The sequence below is a fragment of the Barbatula barbatula genome (assembly GCF_947034865.1).
Source record: "Barbatula barbatula genome assembly, chromosome: 1".
Lineage (NCBI taxonomy): Eukaryota > Metazoa > Chordata > Actinopteri > Cypriniformes > Nemacheilidae > Barbatula > Barbatula barbatula.
In genome coordinates this window covers 11,983,925-12,002,991 of record NC_136766.1, presented here as the reverse complement: position 1 = coordinate 12,002,991, position 19,067 = coordinate 11,983,925, and the positions used below count along the sequence as shown (strand labels likewise).

Here is a 19,067-nt window from a genome sequence, read left to right as displayed (position 1 = left end):
TAGCCGTTATGATCGCCAGCGTCATGCCATTTGTGGTTTTACACGCACAGCGGGGAGCAAAGAGATGTGTGCTGAATTCCAGCGTTGGGTGACTGGATCGAGCCTGAGGAATTCACAAACAGTGGGGGCCTTATCAGCCGAGAGAGGGACATCCTCTTAACCACACACCAGATGAGATGTGGACCGTGTCATCACAAAGCGCCGCAGAGAGTCGCAAAAGAGAGGCAGGAGTGAAGTGTGCGCATTAATTTCTTCAAAAAGTTAAATACTTTGAAGATGAAAACATCTTACAAAAAGCACCTTATTTATAAGCAATTTGTCAAAGGCATAGCAAGCAATACATTTAGCTTAACTAATAATATACGATAACAGTACAAATCTTGTTACTACTAATGTTTTTTTTTTATGTTTAAATAATATATTTAAAAAATGTTTTACATATGCAAAGAACATAAAAATATGTATCTATAATTGTTTGTACTGATTTCAAATTATTTTTGGACAGATGCTTTTAAACATTTTAAAAAATGTGTTTTCCATCTGTAGCTCACAGATGCCAGGGAACTTCAAGGCCACATAAAAAAGTGCAACTCAATAAGACCTGAAAAAAAAAACACGCTTGCCCCCCAAAAGGGAAATGTTAACAGTCCCGTTATACAGACTTAATAAAATTAGGGCCATTTCTACTTGTTTTTTGTTTCTGAGGCAACATTTTTACATTACAAAGATCTGTCAAACAGCATGTTGAAGCAGGCACAAATTTACATGTACAATCCGTCGTTTAAGTTAGTGTAATGTTTACAGGAGCTTTGCTTCAGGGACTGACCCAGGACCAGGTCAATATATAACCTCGCAGTGACTCAATAAATCACTTAAATCCATGTTTGACATAACTGCAACACGAAGAGAGATTATGCTGATAAGCCATTTAGCTACACATTTACCGAGACCCAGTGACTGAACTTACAATTGATTTTGTACAAAGAGCAGAGCAGGGAGGTGAAGAAAACCTCGAACATAAACTAGCATTCATACATAATTTTCCATGTTGAAAATAAAAGCTTTCAACGAAAAGATCACCAATTAAAGGAAAAAACATATACCAAAAGATAAAATGTAAAACTATTTAGTTTAGTTTACAGAATAGTTATTTTGCTTATGCTAAATACATAAAACACTAACCCGACACGGCTCGAACAACACAACTTTTGCAACCTTCCTGTGAACAGACGATTCTAACGTTCACACCGAGCTAATAGCCTTGACATTTCCATCTCTATAATTTCATCAGAAAGGTACGTGAAGGAGATTTGAGAGCAGTCGTGTCCATCTGAATCATATTTGTGTTGCGAGTCGACGCTAAAAAGTAAAGCTATTTTTTCTCCATTTACGCAAAGGGCAGACCGTGTCAGTGTGACGTCTATGAGTGTGTTTTACTGTGTTTTGACTGGACTCTCGGCCTGCACCTGTGCGAGAAGATTAGAGCGAGTCTTTTATCTGATAATGACTAACCAAACACTACTTACAACATGAATGCTCACCCTCATGTTTAAGCTAGCGCACGGTAAAGACTATATTCATGTTTTTACACCCCGCATTCCCATTCTGAGTCAAAACATTAAAGTAGTACGCTTTTAGGTAAGGAAACTTGATAGAAATGCAACGTTTAGGAAAACGTTTTGGTTTGAGAGGTGAGCACACTGTCCTGGGTCTTATCTTTGTGTGTGCAAAGAAATGATGTAGAAAGAGTGAGAGAGACAGACAGAGACAAAAAGACAAGCCCATGGGAGAGCTGCTGCTAGAGGCAACATGACCTCACATTACCTCAGAGACAAGTAGGTGCAAGAGACACTGCTGTCTAACCAAGTGAACAGAGACATGGGCACAAACACTCCACAAACCATGCTGTCCTTTAAATTATTACACAGTAGGGGTGGGTGGGTGTATGATTGAGATTTTTAAGTATACATTATCAATAATGTACAGTTTTTATAAAATCAATGTTTTTAGAAGAATTCATCATTTTAGGTTTACATTTCCTGTGAATATGTTGGGGAAAAAAGAGATTGGCCAACATGCAAAACAAGTCTGTGACTGTAACGTAAATATGATTAATTATTTATATTTCATCATATCTGAAATGTCCACTGCAAAAAAAAGTGTGACTACATTATATTAAATAAAGATTAGCACGATCAATGCATTGTGACCCAGATATGAAAACAGTATCATATTGCTGATTCTGATCAATCTTTACATGCAATAGTCAAATATTTTTGCGGCAGTTAAACCGCTCAACTGTCTGTTGTCCCGGGCAACCGATTTCCTAACCAACAAGGTCAGATTTGTGTCACACCATCAGCACCTTTTCTATTCTGTACAAACTGCGGGTTTAACCCCAATATCAATAATCTTTTTCCTGTGCCAAAAGTGCTTGTTCTAAACCCCTTTAATTACTGACAAGAGAAAACAAGGTAAAACTAAATTCTTATCTGCATTCAAGAAAACCGGCCCTGCACAGGTGCCAAAAAAGCCTCGCTGAAGTATCCCAACACCCGGTCACGCACTGTTCTGTGCTGAAGGGCTGTCAGTCACTCACTGTACCCAAATAACACACTTCCCTCTTAGAATAACATTCGCCACCTAAATAAGCCCTGGTGTGCGTGCGTTTCAACAGAGACATCTTAAGCTTGAGTTAAAGAAGGCACACTGTGTAGGCCCGAGGCTTTGTGGGAAAGTCTCAGCACGTACACACACAGACACACGCTCAGGCACACAGGAGAGCTAGCGACATGGATTTGAAGAGGAACACTTTTAAGTATGCGTTTGTAGCATTTGCTCGTATCAGAGCGGGGTACTCAACCCTTTCATGTGGCTTCTCTCTCTCTCTCTGCTCACTCACTCTCATCCTCTCCGCCAGCCCTTTTATTATTTCTCTCCCCTCTCTTTTTCTCATCCGATCTCGTTTTAATTAATTACAACCTGGTCTAGTGACGGAGAGAGTGAGCTTTATCTTCCTCTGCTCCACTCCCTCTCGGTGTTGAGAGCGAGAGAGACCAAGCTAAAGAGAGTAAGAGAGAGAGAGAGAGAGAGAGAGAGAGAGAGAGAGAGGACATGCCACACGCCAGTGCTTTCCTTCCACTCTCTTCCTATCCCTCTTCGCTCTCTTCTCAGGCAACCCTGAGCAAGTGCTAGCAAGGGTCATATCTTTTTAATTATCTTTCTTGCCTTTGATTAATTATTCCGTCTGACAATAGCGTGTTTCTAATGCTTTTCACCTGCCTGTCTTGATTGACAGTGCCTCTGTCTGAGTCAAAGCAAACAGCTGCTGCCATGATTGCCTAGCAACCAGGAGGTGATGGATGAGACCCAGAGATGGATGGCCACAATAAATCATGTCTCCTGCTGTAAAACTGGAAAAAAGAGGGAGAGCGAGGGAGGGAGAGAGAGCGACAGGGGTACTAGGAAGGGGAAGAAATAGAGCATAAGAAAACAAAACAACCTATTCTCTCCATCCTGGTTTTGCCTTTCCTCACACCCCTATGTTTTCTTGCAAACTCTCCCTCTCTGTATCTTTCTCTCTGTGACATGGGTTTGAACCTCTCTGAACAGTTTGACCTGAGCTTTTAACCCTCCTCAGAAGGGTGCAGCTCAAAAGTGAGATTTCTACATGCAGAACAAACCTATAGGGGTTGTATGGATTCTGACGGCTGAAATCGCAGCGCTCTCCGAGTTTGTCATGGGGTGGGGCTTGTCATAAGTTGGGACACGTTCTAAGTGCTGGACAATTCTAGAACAATAAATCCAAGTACACCCACTACATCCAACAACGCTTGACACAAAGCAAAATAATTCATCAAACCCATTTCAATGTAGCCGAGAGCGTAATGTATCTTACGCTCTTGGTCGGGTAGCCCACTAACGTAACAATGGACAAATATATAAAGAATTGTTGAGCGCTCAGCTGCCACCGCCACAGACGACAGGAATCTGACCAGTCTGTGAACTTTAGGCGCACAGCGGGAGCTCGCTGTTATCCGGATATTCAGACGCTTTGATTCGAAAGATTGTTATACTGTGAAAATATGATTCCAAATGTGTGGCACATCTCGCTTTACAGTCTCAAAAGGGACGAAGGAAAACATGACGGAAATGTTTTTATTAGCGCAAGTTGAGCGCGGAGGAGAAGTGTTTCTTTTTCTGTTTTCGTTAAAGGTCGGCTTCATTTCCTGCTAATGAAGCCCAGCTGTTCCCGCTCTTTTCACGTCTGTGACGACAATGGTCACTCGTCCTGAGGGGCTGTCGAAAAAACTTTACGACCTCGATGAAAACCGTGTCAGTGAGGCAATGCAGGGGGAGGGATAAAACAAAAAAAAAAGGGTTACCAAGGTTACGAGGCCATGGCGAAGACAAACAAAAACACTTTGAGTTTTGTTTTCGAACACCGCCACCCCATGTTTTATTTTCGTGCCCTTTCAGGCACAGAAAAAATGGGGTAGGAGTGAGTGGGTGAATGAGTGAGCAAAAGAGTTCGGCTCCTCTGGTATCTAGTAACGAACAGTGCAAGAGCTCTACCCATCCATCAGAGGAAGCCCACGTCCTGCTCCGAGCTCTCTCTTGTTCACTCTCTCTCTCTCTCTGAGCACTGCTCAGGTTACAGCTTTACACGGCCAGTCTAAATAATATTCAAAATGATGAATGACATGGCCAGCCTCGTATCCATCATCAATTTCTTTTTTTAAGGAGCATCCATCTTCAGTAATGCTCCTTTGAATCATGGGAAAGTGAAAGAGCTCCGATTCACTCGTGCAGGCCCCTGGAGAGGCAGAAGGAGGGACAGAAGGAGGGGAAGAGGGAGGGTAGAGGACGGCAGATTCGGGTTCTGAGTGATACCTGACGGCTCCTCTGTGCGCACAGGTGCGTCATTCACATTGGCTGATGCATGCAAGCAAGATACTTTGCCACATCTGCCAACGACAGGTGAAATTATAGGAGATTATTTATTTACATATGACAACACCTATACGTAAAATAAAATTTTAACATGACCTGAAAAAAAGGGTCACATTTGTATGCTTACAATTTAATTCAAACCATACAGTATATTACATTGCAGTTCCTAATAAAGTTCCTAATACCATCTGCTGGTGAGTTATACTATTATATTTCCTTGATAAAGCCACATTTTTCGTATCTGGCACACGTTGACCAATCATTTTGGACCTTACCTAATCAACTAAAACTTATTGCAAATACTTCCTTTGACATCAATAAATACATTAAAAAAGTTCTCTAAGTGAGTTATGAAAACAAAGAGACACACTCACATAGATGGAGGAATTGTTGGTAAATTGAGAAACCTGAGTGGCATTGTTACTGGAACGACTGGAGCAATGTGTCCAACAACACCCCCCTCCACAAACCGCCCTTACCCTCCCCTGGCTGTGCAGACCCCTCAGTGGCGTGGAGGCAGTGGCAATTCTCTGAGGGGGGGACAGCCCCTAACACAGGGCTTCTTGGCAAGGGCCTGTTTGATAAATGACACATGTCATTCTGTCAGGAGAGAAGGGTGGGTCCATGATGTATGACTGTGCTGAGAAGCAGGGGAAATCGACTGTTTGGCATGGAGCGCCTTTCTTTCTTTTTTTCTCTCTCTCTTTCTGTCCTGCTATCCGAGTTCAGGACACCATCAAAAAGGCCCGAAGTGTTGTGTCTGTGTGCGCGGGAGCCGGAGAACAGGCTGGCCCTTCTTTTATTCTCCCGTTCTTACTCTCTCTCTACGAAGCCAACGAAGGAAAGAGCGGGGGAAAAACACATGTATGAGAAAGAAAAAGACAACTGCTAAAAAAACCTGGCTTGGAGTAGCGTGAGAGGGCAGTGGTATCAATCAAAGTCAACTTCAGCAACAACCCGACTACTATTTCAAATAAAAACTACGGCAGACAAATGACCTTAACACAGGACTGAAACCTGAAACGCCTCACCGACCGAAACTCTTTGCTCATCCCTTCTCGGCTCTCCTCAAAGGAAAGCTTCGAATCACCCCCTTTACTGTAAATCCCTCCATCTTGTCTTTTTCCCCACTCGATCTCATGCTCTTTCTTTTTTAACACACTGGCAGTGGGGGCCTGACATCTGCAGAGTGCATTTAAAGAAAAAAAGTGTCAAGGAAGCGTGATTCCCCCCCACCCACCCTCTCTCTCTTTCATTAGCTCACTGGCAGGGTGGCACTTCTCAAGCTCATTACAGCCAGAGGATTTATGGTGCCGAACCCAATGGCGGAGAAAAGGCATCTGTCAATAATTGCAGGGAGCAGCACACACACATCTCGAGAAGCTTTGAAATCTCATTAGGTATGCAGTTATCAGGCATAAAGATCAAAAACATTACTCAACTCAGACAGAATCCTACCAAGAAACATTAATTAGCAACAGGCCCGAAGTATAAAATAAAACAGACTTCCTCTCTGCCTCTCTGCCTCTCTCTCTCGCCCTCCCTCTATCTCTCTCTCTGCCCCTCACACCTGCCCGCATTTGCCAAGAACCGAAGCGACTAACCCAAGCGGGGAATGCATACACACACACACAAGCACAATCAAACGCAAAAACCACACTGGGGATCACGAAGGAAGGAAATGCCGACATGACATTACACACAGGAAAACACACATCATCACACGTAAACAGTCATACATGTACGTGGAGGTTTCGTAAACGCACCCAGACGTGGACACACACACACCAGGGGACAACATCCCATACCCTGCGTTCCTCTGCCTTACTTTGCCCTCATTAAATAAAACACAGAGGGAGGAAGGATAATTCCCAGCATCTGAGACTGATCAGGACATGAAGAGAGAGAAGGACTTTGCAGGCGTTCTCTCTTTCTCAATCCTTCTCTCTTTCACTCGGTCTGGGTAGAGAGGAGGAAGAAGCCTGTCAGGCCGGAGAAGTATGTCAGAGCTCAGGCTGGCCCTGATTACTAGGGCCCCTCTCTCTCGCTCTTTCTGCTGCTCTGTCTTTCATCACAAGCACCGCCATCAAAAAGCAGCCTGCATGTCACACACACACACCCATAAAAAAGAAATGCAAGACTGATGGCTGTCAGTTTTCAGACTCAGACTGCAAGAGGAGGAGGGAACTGAGCTGAGCCGAGCAGTCGGGCAAGACCCCGGCCATTTTTGTTGAGGACCCATGCACACACCCATGCACACACACACACACAAACACCCACAAAAGAAGAAATACAAGCTTACAGCAAAAGCCTGAGAGCCACTCTAGGAACAAACCCCTGCCGTGAACCAACAACCAGCCCGCTGCCAAAATCTTTACTGTCTGGTCCCTACCCCCACCAACTCTCTCTCTCTCTCATTTTCTCTCCCTCCTTTAGCACGTAATCTTCCCTCTTCGACACGACAATTACACAGACAGGGATTCATTCCAAACGACCATATTTCACTGGACTACACTGCATGTGACTACCAGAGTGGACCTAACCTTACGGATACACACACAAAGAACTACAGTATCGCTAAAAGAACGAAAGAGAAGGCGGGACAACTCAAGTAGATGAAAAGAACGTGGGTCGGGTGATTCATTAGTACTGTGATGCTCAGTGCAAGACTAAGCTAATATCCCTCACGGTACCGGGCAGCCAGGGTAAAAATAACCATTTACCACAACCAGACACATAGATCCCAGAAACCCTCTTCATTTCCTGTCTCCTCCCAAACCGCCTTTAACTCCCCCCAACTCCCACTGGAAGAGGTGTGGGCCACGGAGGCAGGAAATCATGTAGCGTAGCTCAGAGTTTTGACCAATGATCAGCGTAAATCAACGAGTAGGTTTGGAGGTCTACTCCAGAAAAGTGGTTCTCAAGTAGTGGGCCCAAAAATTGGTTAACAATTCTGATCCGACAGGGTCATAGAGAGCACCAAAAATGCTAAATGCTAAAAAGTTCAACAAATAAAATCACTCCTAATTTAAAACTAAAATAAAATGGAGGATAAAATGTTTAAAATAAATCTTATAATGTTGACCAATAAGACTTAATGGTATTGGGGTGCTGCAAAAATCATATGTACCGCCCCTGTTTCATACTTGTGGTTTAAAATCTCTGAATAAAAATGTAATATGAAATGATCAACAAACGAAAACAAACAACCAGTTAAACTAAGACAGTTTGTCTTTAATCAACACACACAAGGAGCTTGACGGGATGTTGGTTTTTATGTATTTTATGACATGTAAATGGCGGATAATTTCGACAGAATGTTTTGTCTAAACACAGCCAACAATGTTAAACAATTTTTTTTAATAGGCTGCAGATAAAAGAACGAGCAAGTCAAAACTAAAACAAGCTGAAGTCTTTTTTTCAAGAAAAGTAATTTGTATTTTAGCATAGATAAAACATCATACAGTATAAACCCTAAGGCAGCTACAAATACTTATAATAAATACTTAAACAATTTTTTTAAATATCTATGGAATAAAGAACGATTGAATTTTTTTAGGTATTCAGATCTGTGTGACTTAAGTGACCTAACTATGTGTTTTAAAAGACAAAAAAAATTTTTTTGCATCCCTCAATAGCCTGAAAATGTATGTGTATAGTATGTTTACGAGTAAAACAACTTCTGTGTGTCACATGAAATCGTCTTTATCTCTCATTAACCCTGCCATAGTCACCATTTGTCGTCATACTCATAACTTTACCAAAGAATCTTTGGAAAAGCGGAAATAAAAAGAAAGCGTGAGAGACAGAAACAAAGAAGGATAGTGTGTGTGCTTGAGAGAGAGCGAGATATAGTAGAGATATAGGGGTAGAAAGGGGAAAAATGAGGGAAGGATGCAGCCTTGTGAGCCAATTTAAGAAATAAGTGCTGATGCATCAGCTATTGACTGTGTGAACGCTCCTGATAACGCTCAAGGCGAAACTGTGAGGGAAATGACAGCATCAACCGCCTGCAATAAACTGCAGCCCGCGAGACCAAGGGAGCCCTAATTGACAGCTGTCAAGCTAATGGGAGCCATGACAGAGGATTCAGGGAAAAAATTCTGTTTATCAACCATCAACCCTGGTGTGGATCCACAGGGAGGAGAACTTCCCCTCCTCTCTCTCTCTCTCTCTCTCTCTCACTATGTCAGGCTCTTAGGTTATTCAGCTTTTTCCCTTAACCCCCATCCCTCTTTCGTTCATTCGCTCTCTCTTCGTTCTTGTGCTTTTTCCCCGCCTTCTCTCTGCTCTTAACCCTTCTCATTGTTGCTCACTTCTTGTGGTGAAAAAGGCGGAGGACAGCCATAACTAATCATAGTGTCAGTTGGCTGCCTGGGAGCACAGGTTTTGGGCCAGAGAAATGCGAGCAAGACGCAGACTCAGGCCCCATAATCCACACGCACACACACACTCTGCTAAAGGGACACCTACACAGGGCCAACTGCAGCTCTATGTCCAACCACTGAGTGCAGAAATCAGTATGAGACATGTGGAAATAAAAGGAAAAATATGCAATAGCGTCATTTTCTTTGATGTAATCTGTGACTTCACAATTTACAATGTCAGTGTAATTCAGTTTAATACTGTCCAATGAGCAAAGCAACGCTATGTTTGCTCTCTTGAGTAGATGACCGTCTAACTATAAAAAATGTGTTTGAAAGAATTTTGAATAAAGGAAAATGACGTTTCACACAAAGAAAATCTACAACCTTTATATTTACAGATCTTTAGATTTATTAGATCTCTTGTCAGACTTCAAGGTTTAACTTCTATGCTTATTGCTAAATTATAAAATGATATCCATATGCATTAGTATGCAAGCTTTTGATTAATTTTACATTTCATAATTTCATAAATATAAAAAAAGATATTGACACAATGTAATTCTGGACAGCAGTGTACAAGACATACATTTCTCTCTCTTATTAATGCATATGATTATCATCAGACTAGGTTTTAATAAGGATAATTAACATAATCAAGTTGCCATGTTTCATTATAAATTAAGTAATTAAACTGCAGCAGAAAAGAAACCTTGAACTCAAGTGGATGACTCTTAATTTGTAAGGAAATCAAAATGCGTGTACACACACAGAAACACACACACACACACCAAACTATATTCAAGAAGTGCTTAATTTGAAGAACTACAGACATATGCCACCAACTGGAATGCTCTTCCTTCCTGAAAAACGAAGCCAACTAACCTGCGTTCATGAATTTTGACGTTTGCATTACGATCCATATATATATATATATAATATATATATATATATATATAGCTTGTAAATACGGTTGCATGCAGATAAATGAGCATGTACTTGCATGCATCCATATATATATATATATATATATATATATATATATATATATATATATATATATATATATATCGGTGGTCCTCATATAATCTTACATTTCCAAAGCTCCACACCCTCTCCGGAACAGGCTTTGAGTTTGATTAATCATTGCTCTCTGTCTGCAATCAATCAAACACACACGAAATCACAGATATCAGCTCCTTTCCCCAACTGCAATCCATCTCAGAGCAGCCTCCGTTACATTCGTCACAACCCAAATATTTTTATAAATCATATTTAGTCGCTCTAAACACAATGCTGAGAGTTTGCATTTATTCTAGCCCAGATGAGATAAACTAACTTTAAATATGCTTTGAACGGTATAATAATGACCAATATCAACATCGTTCGTCTCCATACATCAAATCCTCCCCGTTCAAAAGCTGCTTCTGCGATTCCCTTTCACCGAGCCAAGGCAGACGGGTCAACCCAAGATTTCACTTTCTACTCAAAGGTATTCGGGGCATGGGGATATTTTCAACAACTGTGTGAATTAGCAGCTCATTTTGAAATAAAAACTGAGACGAACAAAAAGATAGCTCAGGGAAAAGTCTGATGTTCTCTACGACTGAAAAGTCTGACGTTCTCAAACAACTGATATGTTTGGTCTGGCAAAAGCTTTGAAGCCTGTGAACAAAAACATGGTGTGTCTACTGCATTACCTGAATCTGAATAGGTGTTTTTTTAGTGCGGGATTGAATCACACGTACTAGACAGAGAGCGTTTGTTAAAATAGAGAGCTAGAGAACACAACAAATACAGAGCAGACAGACATTTTTCTTCTACAAAAACAAATCGCGACAAAGGTGTGCAAGTATGCGTACAGGGGCTGTGATGCATTTCTACGCCGTTTCTCTCGCGACAATTTTTCTAGGGCGTTTGATTTTGTTTTGTCACCTCGCCGCTATTATTGCTCTTACTCTCCTGACCATTAAAAGCGTTCTATTCCAGCCAACATGATTACCCAGGTACCCTGGCCCATTTGTCACCTGCAGCAGCAAATTGAGTTAGTGCACCAACTAAAGGCATGGAGGACTGTGTAATATCAACTTGATTACATCAAACTAGCTGCAAACCTAATTGGGCTGGATGACAGTGTGTGGAGCTTGTCATCTCCAATCATTAGGCCTGTCAGGAATCCATCAGCTTTACAGCTAATTAGGTGAACACTAATGAAGCTGGCAAAACAACTTTTCTTTTTCTACGGCTGAGCGGGCCTTCCAGATTCGGTGGGAGGGAGGGAGAGACAGAAAGAAAGTGGGAGAGAAAGAGAGACAGAAAATGTGAGGGAGGGCGAAATTTTCTCATGCAAAGCTCAAGGTTGCAAGGGACTGGATTTCCCAAAGTTCCTAATCAAGGCCCATCATCTGCCATCTTTCCTTTGCTCTTTCCATCACTACGGCGCAATCAATTTGTCATCACTCTTTGTATGCCACAGTGCAGTCGTCAACCTTATAACTTGCAGCTGTGAGGGCTGCTGGGAGGGAGAGATGGAGTGAGGGAGAAGGAAAGAGAGAGAGTGAGAGAGGGGAGGGGTAACGGGTTGAAGAAAGGAGGGAGTAAAAAAACACAGGAAGTTGCCTCGTCTAAAGAGGAAAAAAGGCTCTCAGCCTGCTCTCGTATTTGTCTTCATCCGCTCATCAAAGGCATAAATGCCTGATTTTTTTCTCTCCCTCACTGCTCTGAAATGAGAAGCCTCTCAGTCATTCTTGTTCGCCTCCTCCTCCCTCCTACCTCTGCGCGTCCATTAGGCAAAAGCATTTTGATAAAGTAAAGCACAAGCCTAACGTATTGGGAAGGGAGGGGGGACAAAATGAGAGCACTCACTCTGCCAACTTCTGATTGACCATTAGAGCTATTGATGAATGTGGCTGTCAAAGGAGAGACAATTAAATCAAATATGAAACAAAGTTGCTTTGACGGGTCAGACTGATGGAGCAAACCATTCTTCCGTCTCCTTGATTAGGTTATTAGTTTCGTGCTTTTTTTAAAACCAACTGCATGTGTAGATTGTAGGTTGATGTGCCCTCTATTTGAATGCATTCACGTGTGTATAAAAGTCAAGTGAGATTACTTATAGGTTTGCTCATGGGCACCCAACAGTTCGGATATATAGGCGATAATACTTCTGTGTAATGCAGTATGCGTACAATTGCACTTATAGACAACAATCTTTCTAATTTGTATTTTTTACTTCAAAGTCACCCCCCTAATAATTCTCCTGCCTATCGCACACTAACCACCAGCCTATGTTATTGTTTATCATCTGATCTAATTCATCAATGATAAAACAAAGACCTCCGGTGTCCTCCAAAAAAGTAGAACTCAAGATCACAAGACATATGGACTCATCAACTTAAGTCACGGCTTAAATAAATTGTAACAGCGTAAGCCAATAAACTTACTTTATCATTTGTCATTCGTGCGCAATTTGTGCTGGTTTCAAATTTGTAAACTTACATTTAAAATGCATTGTAAACATTGCATGCAGTCTCACGACAAGCTATTCTTAGACATTTTGTAAAAAAAAATCAAAGCGTGTTGCCTGGGATGAAGCCTCTCATTCATTAAACGGTCTAGATCTTTTCATCTCCCTCATATTAGTGTTATTCAAAGACTAAAAGTAAATGTGGCCTTGTGCCCTGCCTATATAGAAAAAAATGACAAAAGCAGCAATTAAAGATGTTTTAATGGGTGGTTGTCAGAGCAGAAGTGACGTCAAGGGGCTCTAGCGTTGCCATGGAGAGTGATTTATTGATGTTTATCAGGAATGAATAGATCAAAGAGCAGCCGGATGACAGGCGATCAATCAGCCGTCAAATCAAAGATGGCAATTGTCCATTAAAGCCTCTTCTTAGACCACTCGGTGTCGGCTACAAAATACTTCCCAGAAACGGTAGGAGTAGGAGAAAAGAAAAAACAAGGCGAAAGTTGCCTTTTTCTGTTCTAATGTTTGCGCACAAAAGCCCCCCCAAACAACGAAAGCGAGCATCAAAGAGAGTCATGACAGTCAGCTGACACACAAGCCCTTTTCCAGCGCTTCTGTATAGATCTCTGATTCTTGGAGTCAATATCTACGCCCTATACAAGGAAAGAGAGCGGCATAAAAGAGGCTAAATAGAGAACAATCAAAGACAAACAGTCGTACAAAACAATGTGATATAATCAGTATTCACGGAGGAAAGTATAAATTTGCCATTTAGTTAAAAAACATACAGTCATGTTACTATTCAACTTAACAAAAAATGAAATGAATGAATAATATTGCCACAAAGAATATGCTACACTGAGATCATAAACTTAATAAAACACCACCCTTTAACATGTGGGAGGACGTAAAGTAAGAAAAAATGACAAACTTTTTTTCGGATACGGTGTAACCAACATCTAGTGAGTAAGGGAGCAGTGGATCATTCCAGATCACACACACGCATATAAAGCCTTAATGTGAAAATAGCGCAAAAACTGAATGGTGGAGATGAAGAGTAAATGAAGAAGATGAGCCGTACCTGCCGAGCGCCGGGGCGCTTGCTGTTTCCTCCGCGGCATGTTTCTCTTTCAGGGTTTTTTTCAGGAGTTTCAGCCCCTGAGATCCCGAGAGCTGCTCCGCTTCTGCTCTGATACACGGCACCTGGGGCGCTTTCACACGCCTGACATGTATCGGCAGTTTTCAAACAAAAAAAATCAAACGGCAAGATCTGAAGATGATGAAGACGAATCGGGATTTTTCTCCTCTTTTCTCACTCTCTTTCCCCCCGGTCGGCTTTTGGATATGACGGAGAGTCGAGCCGCTACGGTGGGGAGAAAAAACGCTCGTTCCTCTGTGCGATCCTCGCTCACTCCGCGCTGGAAGCTGCAACAGGCAAGCTTAAAGGAAAACGAAATGATCGCGTCACTCAAAGTCTGCAAACAGAGGCAAACATCAAGCACTGTCATATTAACTCCTTCCATCTCGAATGGGTTAGCTAGCTTATGTCATGTGGGTAGGCATATGTCTCTCTCCCTCTCTCTCTCCCTACCGCAGCCAAGCCAACCCCGATGCACGCTAATAGTAAAAGTAGCAAATCGCAAACACAAGACTATAGATACAGCAATGACTGACATTTACACGAGCCCTTATCATGCCAACAGCCTGACTTAATTTCTTAAAACAATAAACAACTTGGCTGTTTCAGCGCAGAAACGCGTGACGATTGAAGGCAGCGCTCAGGTTTATCAATGATTTACCAAAAGAGAGAACAAAGCTTTACTTACTCGATCGCCTGGATAAATGTGTTATCCATCGGAAATCCGATCCGAGTAATCGAATACAATCTGAAAACAATAAAAAATATCTACGGGGCAGCGCTATAGTGCGTCGCCGATAGCTTTTCTGTGAAAAAATCCCAAACGTGCCAAGTCCCCGCAGCCTTTCAAATGTCCATCTCTTCTATAATAAACAAACGTTGAAACCTTGAAGGAGGAGATGGACGGACTTGTCGCCCGCGCGCTGCCTCGTTTGCTTATTTTGTCCGCGCGCGTTGGAAATCCGCTGAGAGCCGTGCGAATCGATGCGATAGGTGTTTGATTGGGTATTCCTGCTTGTAATAACGCACATCAGAAGGAGGGGATGGACTCGGGCTGCGCCTCAGCTGCTGCTGCGATAGCATGGATCACAGAGCTATTGCCAAACACTTTCTTGGCCGCTAATAGCACTTTTTACTCTTCTTTGTGCAGCTCGTAGCAGGTATTTAAAAACAGCAACGGGCGAAGCAGACGCGTCTTCCTCTAGCTCCGAGATGCTTTTCTCTCCAGTAATGTCACTTTCAAAATCCGTTATCAAACGCTTTCCTTCACAGAATGGACTTTTTGAGACGGTAAGATAACATTTTTCCAAATATGCCCATCATCACTGACATCAGACATCTACTTAAAATTCAATGTTACGATGCAAGTTTCTTTTTCCTTTTCGCACGGGTAAATTGGAGTGTAAACTCTTTTAGTAGAGAAAGGGAGAAGTTGTCCGCGTTGGATTTGAAATGCAGAGTCCGTTCACTTTGAGAGGGGGGATAGGAACTGTTTCCTCTCTGTTCACTAGATGAGGGTTATGTGTCAGACACTGCCTCTTCCACTAAAAGCGTTCAAGTCCGCGTCTTCGTCTCGCGTTCGTGCTGTCTTCTCTCGCGTAAGTCAATACTCACATCTGACCGCAAAGGGGATCGCATCGAGCCCACAGAAGGGGGCAATTGGAAGTCGTGCCGTTCAATAAACAAAAATCTCTTGAATGTCCGCACACCGAAGTCACAGGGCAGATTGGAAGGAAAGAGCAGTCTTTCACGAATCCAGGATGTTTTTGCCCAATCTCACTCTGTGTGCATGCCGTTAGATCCGCCCAAGCATCTGTCCGTCTAACCATTGGCGCATCCATCAGTGTCACACACACGCAGACACACACACGCCGCACGGAGTCGCTTTAACTACGGACAGCTTCTCTTCTTCATCAGAGGACTGATAACGCAAGATATTAACGGGATACTTCCCACATTTTATACCACAAAAGAACAGTTTGAAAGAATGTAACATTTTCTGCAACTGAAAACCAATAGGCCTATAGTTGAATACTTATTCTTCAGCGGTGCATTAGAAGGCTGAATTGGTGTATAACAATATATATTTTTAGCTCGAGTACACGAATATTTCTCTTTTTCTCAACACACTAGGGATTCAATTGATAATAACGGCAAGTAGTAACCACCCCGGGTGCACAACGTGTTTAAAAATGTAGGCTACCTCATAAAAGTGGAAACAAATACTGCTTTAAACTTTATTTTATCTCAAGTTTGACAAAACTTACAGGTTTAGTCACAATTTAACGTATGTTTTGGCGGTTGTAAATTTTGAGGTGATGGTATTTTTTCTTGGATTGATGTAAAATACCAAGATTTAGCCTACGTTTAATTTTCGTGTGAATTGTCTCTTCCAAAACTTACGTATTCTGGAGTATTTTCTTATATATTTTCTTATTTTAGGCCACATGTTATACCGAATGTAAGCGAACATGTGACAATTAACCAGTGAAAGAACTTTATGTATATCATCAGATTTGGAAAAAGTCATGCTTTTGTTGTAGTGAATGTAAAACTAAAATAACCACACATATTATTTGACTGTGCGAACGCTGGCCTGTTTTAGACTTTAGGGGTCTCAAAATTGTACTTTCCACCAGTTTAGAACAATGCATATAACGAAATGGACTAATGTATAAATACAGATTAGAGAATATCAATACATGTAGTAACTGAACGTGTGTGTGTGTGTGTGTGTGTGTGTGTGTGTGTGTGTGTGTGCGCGCGCCGGTGTGTGTGTGTGCTAATAACAGCTGCATAAGTGTTAGTGTATGAACGTGAGCGTCCATTGTGAATTGTAACCGCCCCCTTCTATAGTCTTCTGAGTCTTATCCGGAATTTAGACTTAAAAAAGTACAACGATTTTAATTTAGATGGAGAAAGTAGGTTTTACATTTTTATATTTCTAAGTACACCACTGTGTTTCTGCTCAGTTATCTAAATGGAAGAAAAGGTACGTATTTGTCTTGTGTTTTACTTCACTTTATCTTGGTTTCTTTGTGTGTATTATGTTGATCTAAACCTGGCTTGCATCTTTTATAAGTATTTTTTTGTTGACCTGTCAAAATATCCAGTAAGCATTGTTTTAAATGCTAAAGTTAGAGACATCTGTTTAATATGAAACACGTTTAAGTTGCCACAGTCCTAACAAATGTTCACAGATTGAATATGTGTTTTAAGTATGATTTGAAACTATTATGAGTTTTATTTTTAACTAATAAGGGTGCACAATCTTTTTTTCCAGAATAGGAATACTTCAGCTGAAGACATAGCATTCAAACAGAGATTGTCTAATATTATAAATTCATCTGGACTACATTTCTAACCAACGTTATACTTTAATGAGGCTTTTGAAATTAAATGTAGCTTCTCCTCATATCTGTGAATTATTTGTTTAATAATTGTTGGCCTATTAGATATCTGCCATTTTTTATATAGAAAAGGGAGAGAAGTATATATCTTCAATAATGAGTGATTTAACACCACTTGGAGGCTTGTTTGAATTGCTACATGCGCTAAAGATATCAAGAACGCTAATATGTGTTATGTCCCGCAATGGCATGGCTTTCAGGTGCGTTGTTTAATATTCTTGAATTATAAACTGATGTTAGATTAGGTGAAATAAAGGTTTTAATTAAATAAAGTTTCTTTATGAGTGAATAATGCAAGTGTATCTGAGCAAAAAAAAGCAGATCACGTTTTTATTCTTTTGATCTTTATCCTCTCCTCATAGAACTTTGTTTTCCAATTCAGAACATACACAACTTACCACCAGTGATTCGAAAAAATAATGGTGAAAATTAAATGTTATTTTTTTTGTCTTAATTGGCATGTTAATACAAATCTCACGAGAGATTTGAGAATGAGGTTGTGCATTAAACTGTGAGCAAAGTCTGAAATAGCCCCACTGGACACAAGACACAGTAGCCTGACCATTCCCACAACATGATTTTAATATACTATACAATTTTATAGTGTAAACTAAAACTTTATGAGAAGTTTCAAAGTATGTTAATCATACAAATGACTCATTACTGGAGATTAATGAATTTAATATTCATTTACGAATCCAGATTTTAGCTTCTGCTCAACAATTTCACGTATGGTGAACGAAATTAAATAAAGACGAGTAAAGGAAAAAAAGTAAAACTCGAGAGTTTTGTTCCCTGCGCATTTTTGTGCAGGCACACGGAGCATTCGTTTGACTGTTTATCATTTTTGTGAGGAAAAATATTATAAAATCACATTTTATAGACATTTTATCATAGGGTCACTTCAATCGACAATCAGCTACATTAATGAACACTATATAGGCCTATATTATTTACTTTTTACCTTAACATTTAAGAAGTTTAATAAAAGGTTGAGAATCAAACAAAAATGGACATGCACAAATATCGTCGACTTGTATTCTATCAATTCAATTTCTTCCTTAAGCTCCCAAAAAGCGAATTATAGAAATCATACGAATAGATGTTGGATTACGCAAAGTGTAGGTTCACCCAAATTCCTGACGCTCCTTTACAATTCTTTCCCAGTTTAACGCCTGTTTTCCATTTTGTGATTTTTCTCTGCAGACAAGCCGACACTGCACTGAACCACATGAGGGCTTTGAATTCATCTAAAATCTCAGTATAGGTTCATATTAAAGCGAAACAAATGAGTGCGAGCATCGAACCGAATTAAAACATTTTCACTCGTGCTGTATGAAATGTCTGTTAAAAAAATGTGTGCGGCGAATTCAATTAAAATTAGATATGCCCTTATTTCTGTGTACCTACATTCAGATGTCTAAATTGGGGCAATTGCAGATGTTTATCGTAAACACCGGCACGAATCACCAATACATTACAAAGTTGCATGATGATTCCCTCGTAATATGTTATTTTATTTATTTATCTATTTAGGTATTTATTAAATGTGCATGGTGTTACTTCACATGCAATAGTGTTTCGAATAACTTTTTTTTACTTTGGCTAGGCTTACTGATGGAGCATGAGCCGTTGTCGATTATGTATACTCTTATTATACCGACAAGAGCACGTTTATACGGAGCAGAGGTGCAGTTGGATGTGATCGATACATGAATGGAGAGCATCAGTCATCA

General features: G+C 40.9%; 1 protein-coding gene across 1 annotated transcript in view; it reads right to left on the bottom strand.

The window, feature by feature from the left end:
* Window positions 1-14,930, bottom strand: part of tshz3b (teashirt zinc finger homeobox 3b) — a 32,567-nt gene extending 17,637 nt beyond the window's left edge. Inside the window, exons 1-2 of the mRNA XM_079455061.1 lie at window positions 14,610-14,930; window positions 13,865-14,222 (exon numbers count right to left, since the gene is read on the bottom strand). Of these exons, the coding sequence (XP_079311187.1) occupies window positions 13,865-13,904 (40 nt within the window). The 5' untranslated portion in view covers window positions 13,905-14,222; window positions 14,610-14,930. The remainder of the gene's footprint in view (window positions 1-13,864; window positions 14,223-14,609) is intronic.
* Between the last annotated feature and the right edge of the window lie 4,137 nt (window positions 14,931-19,067).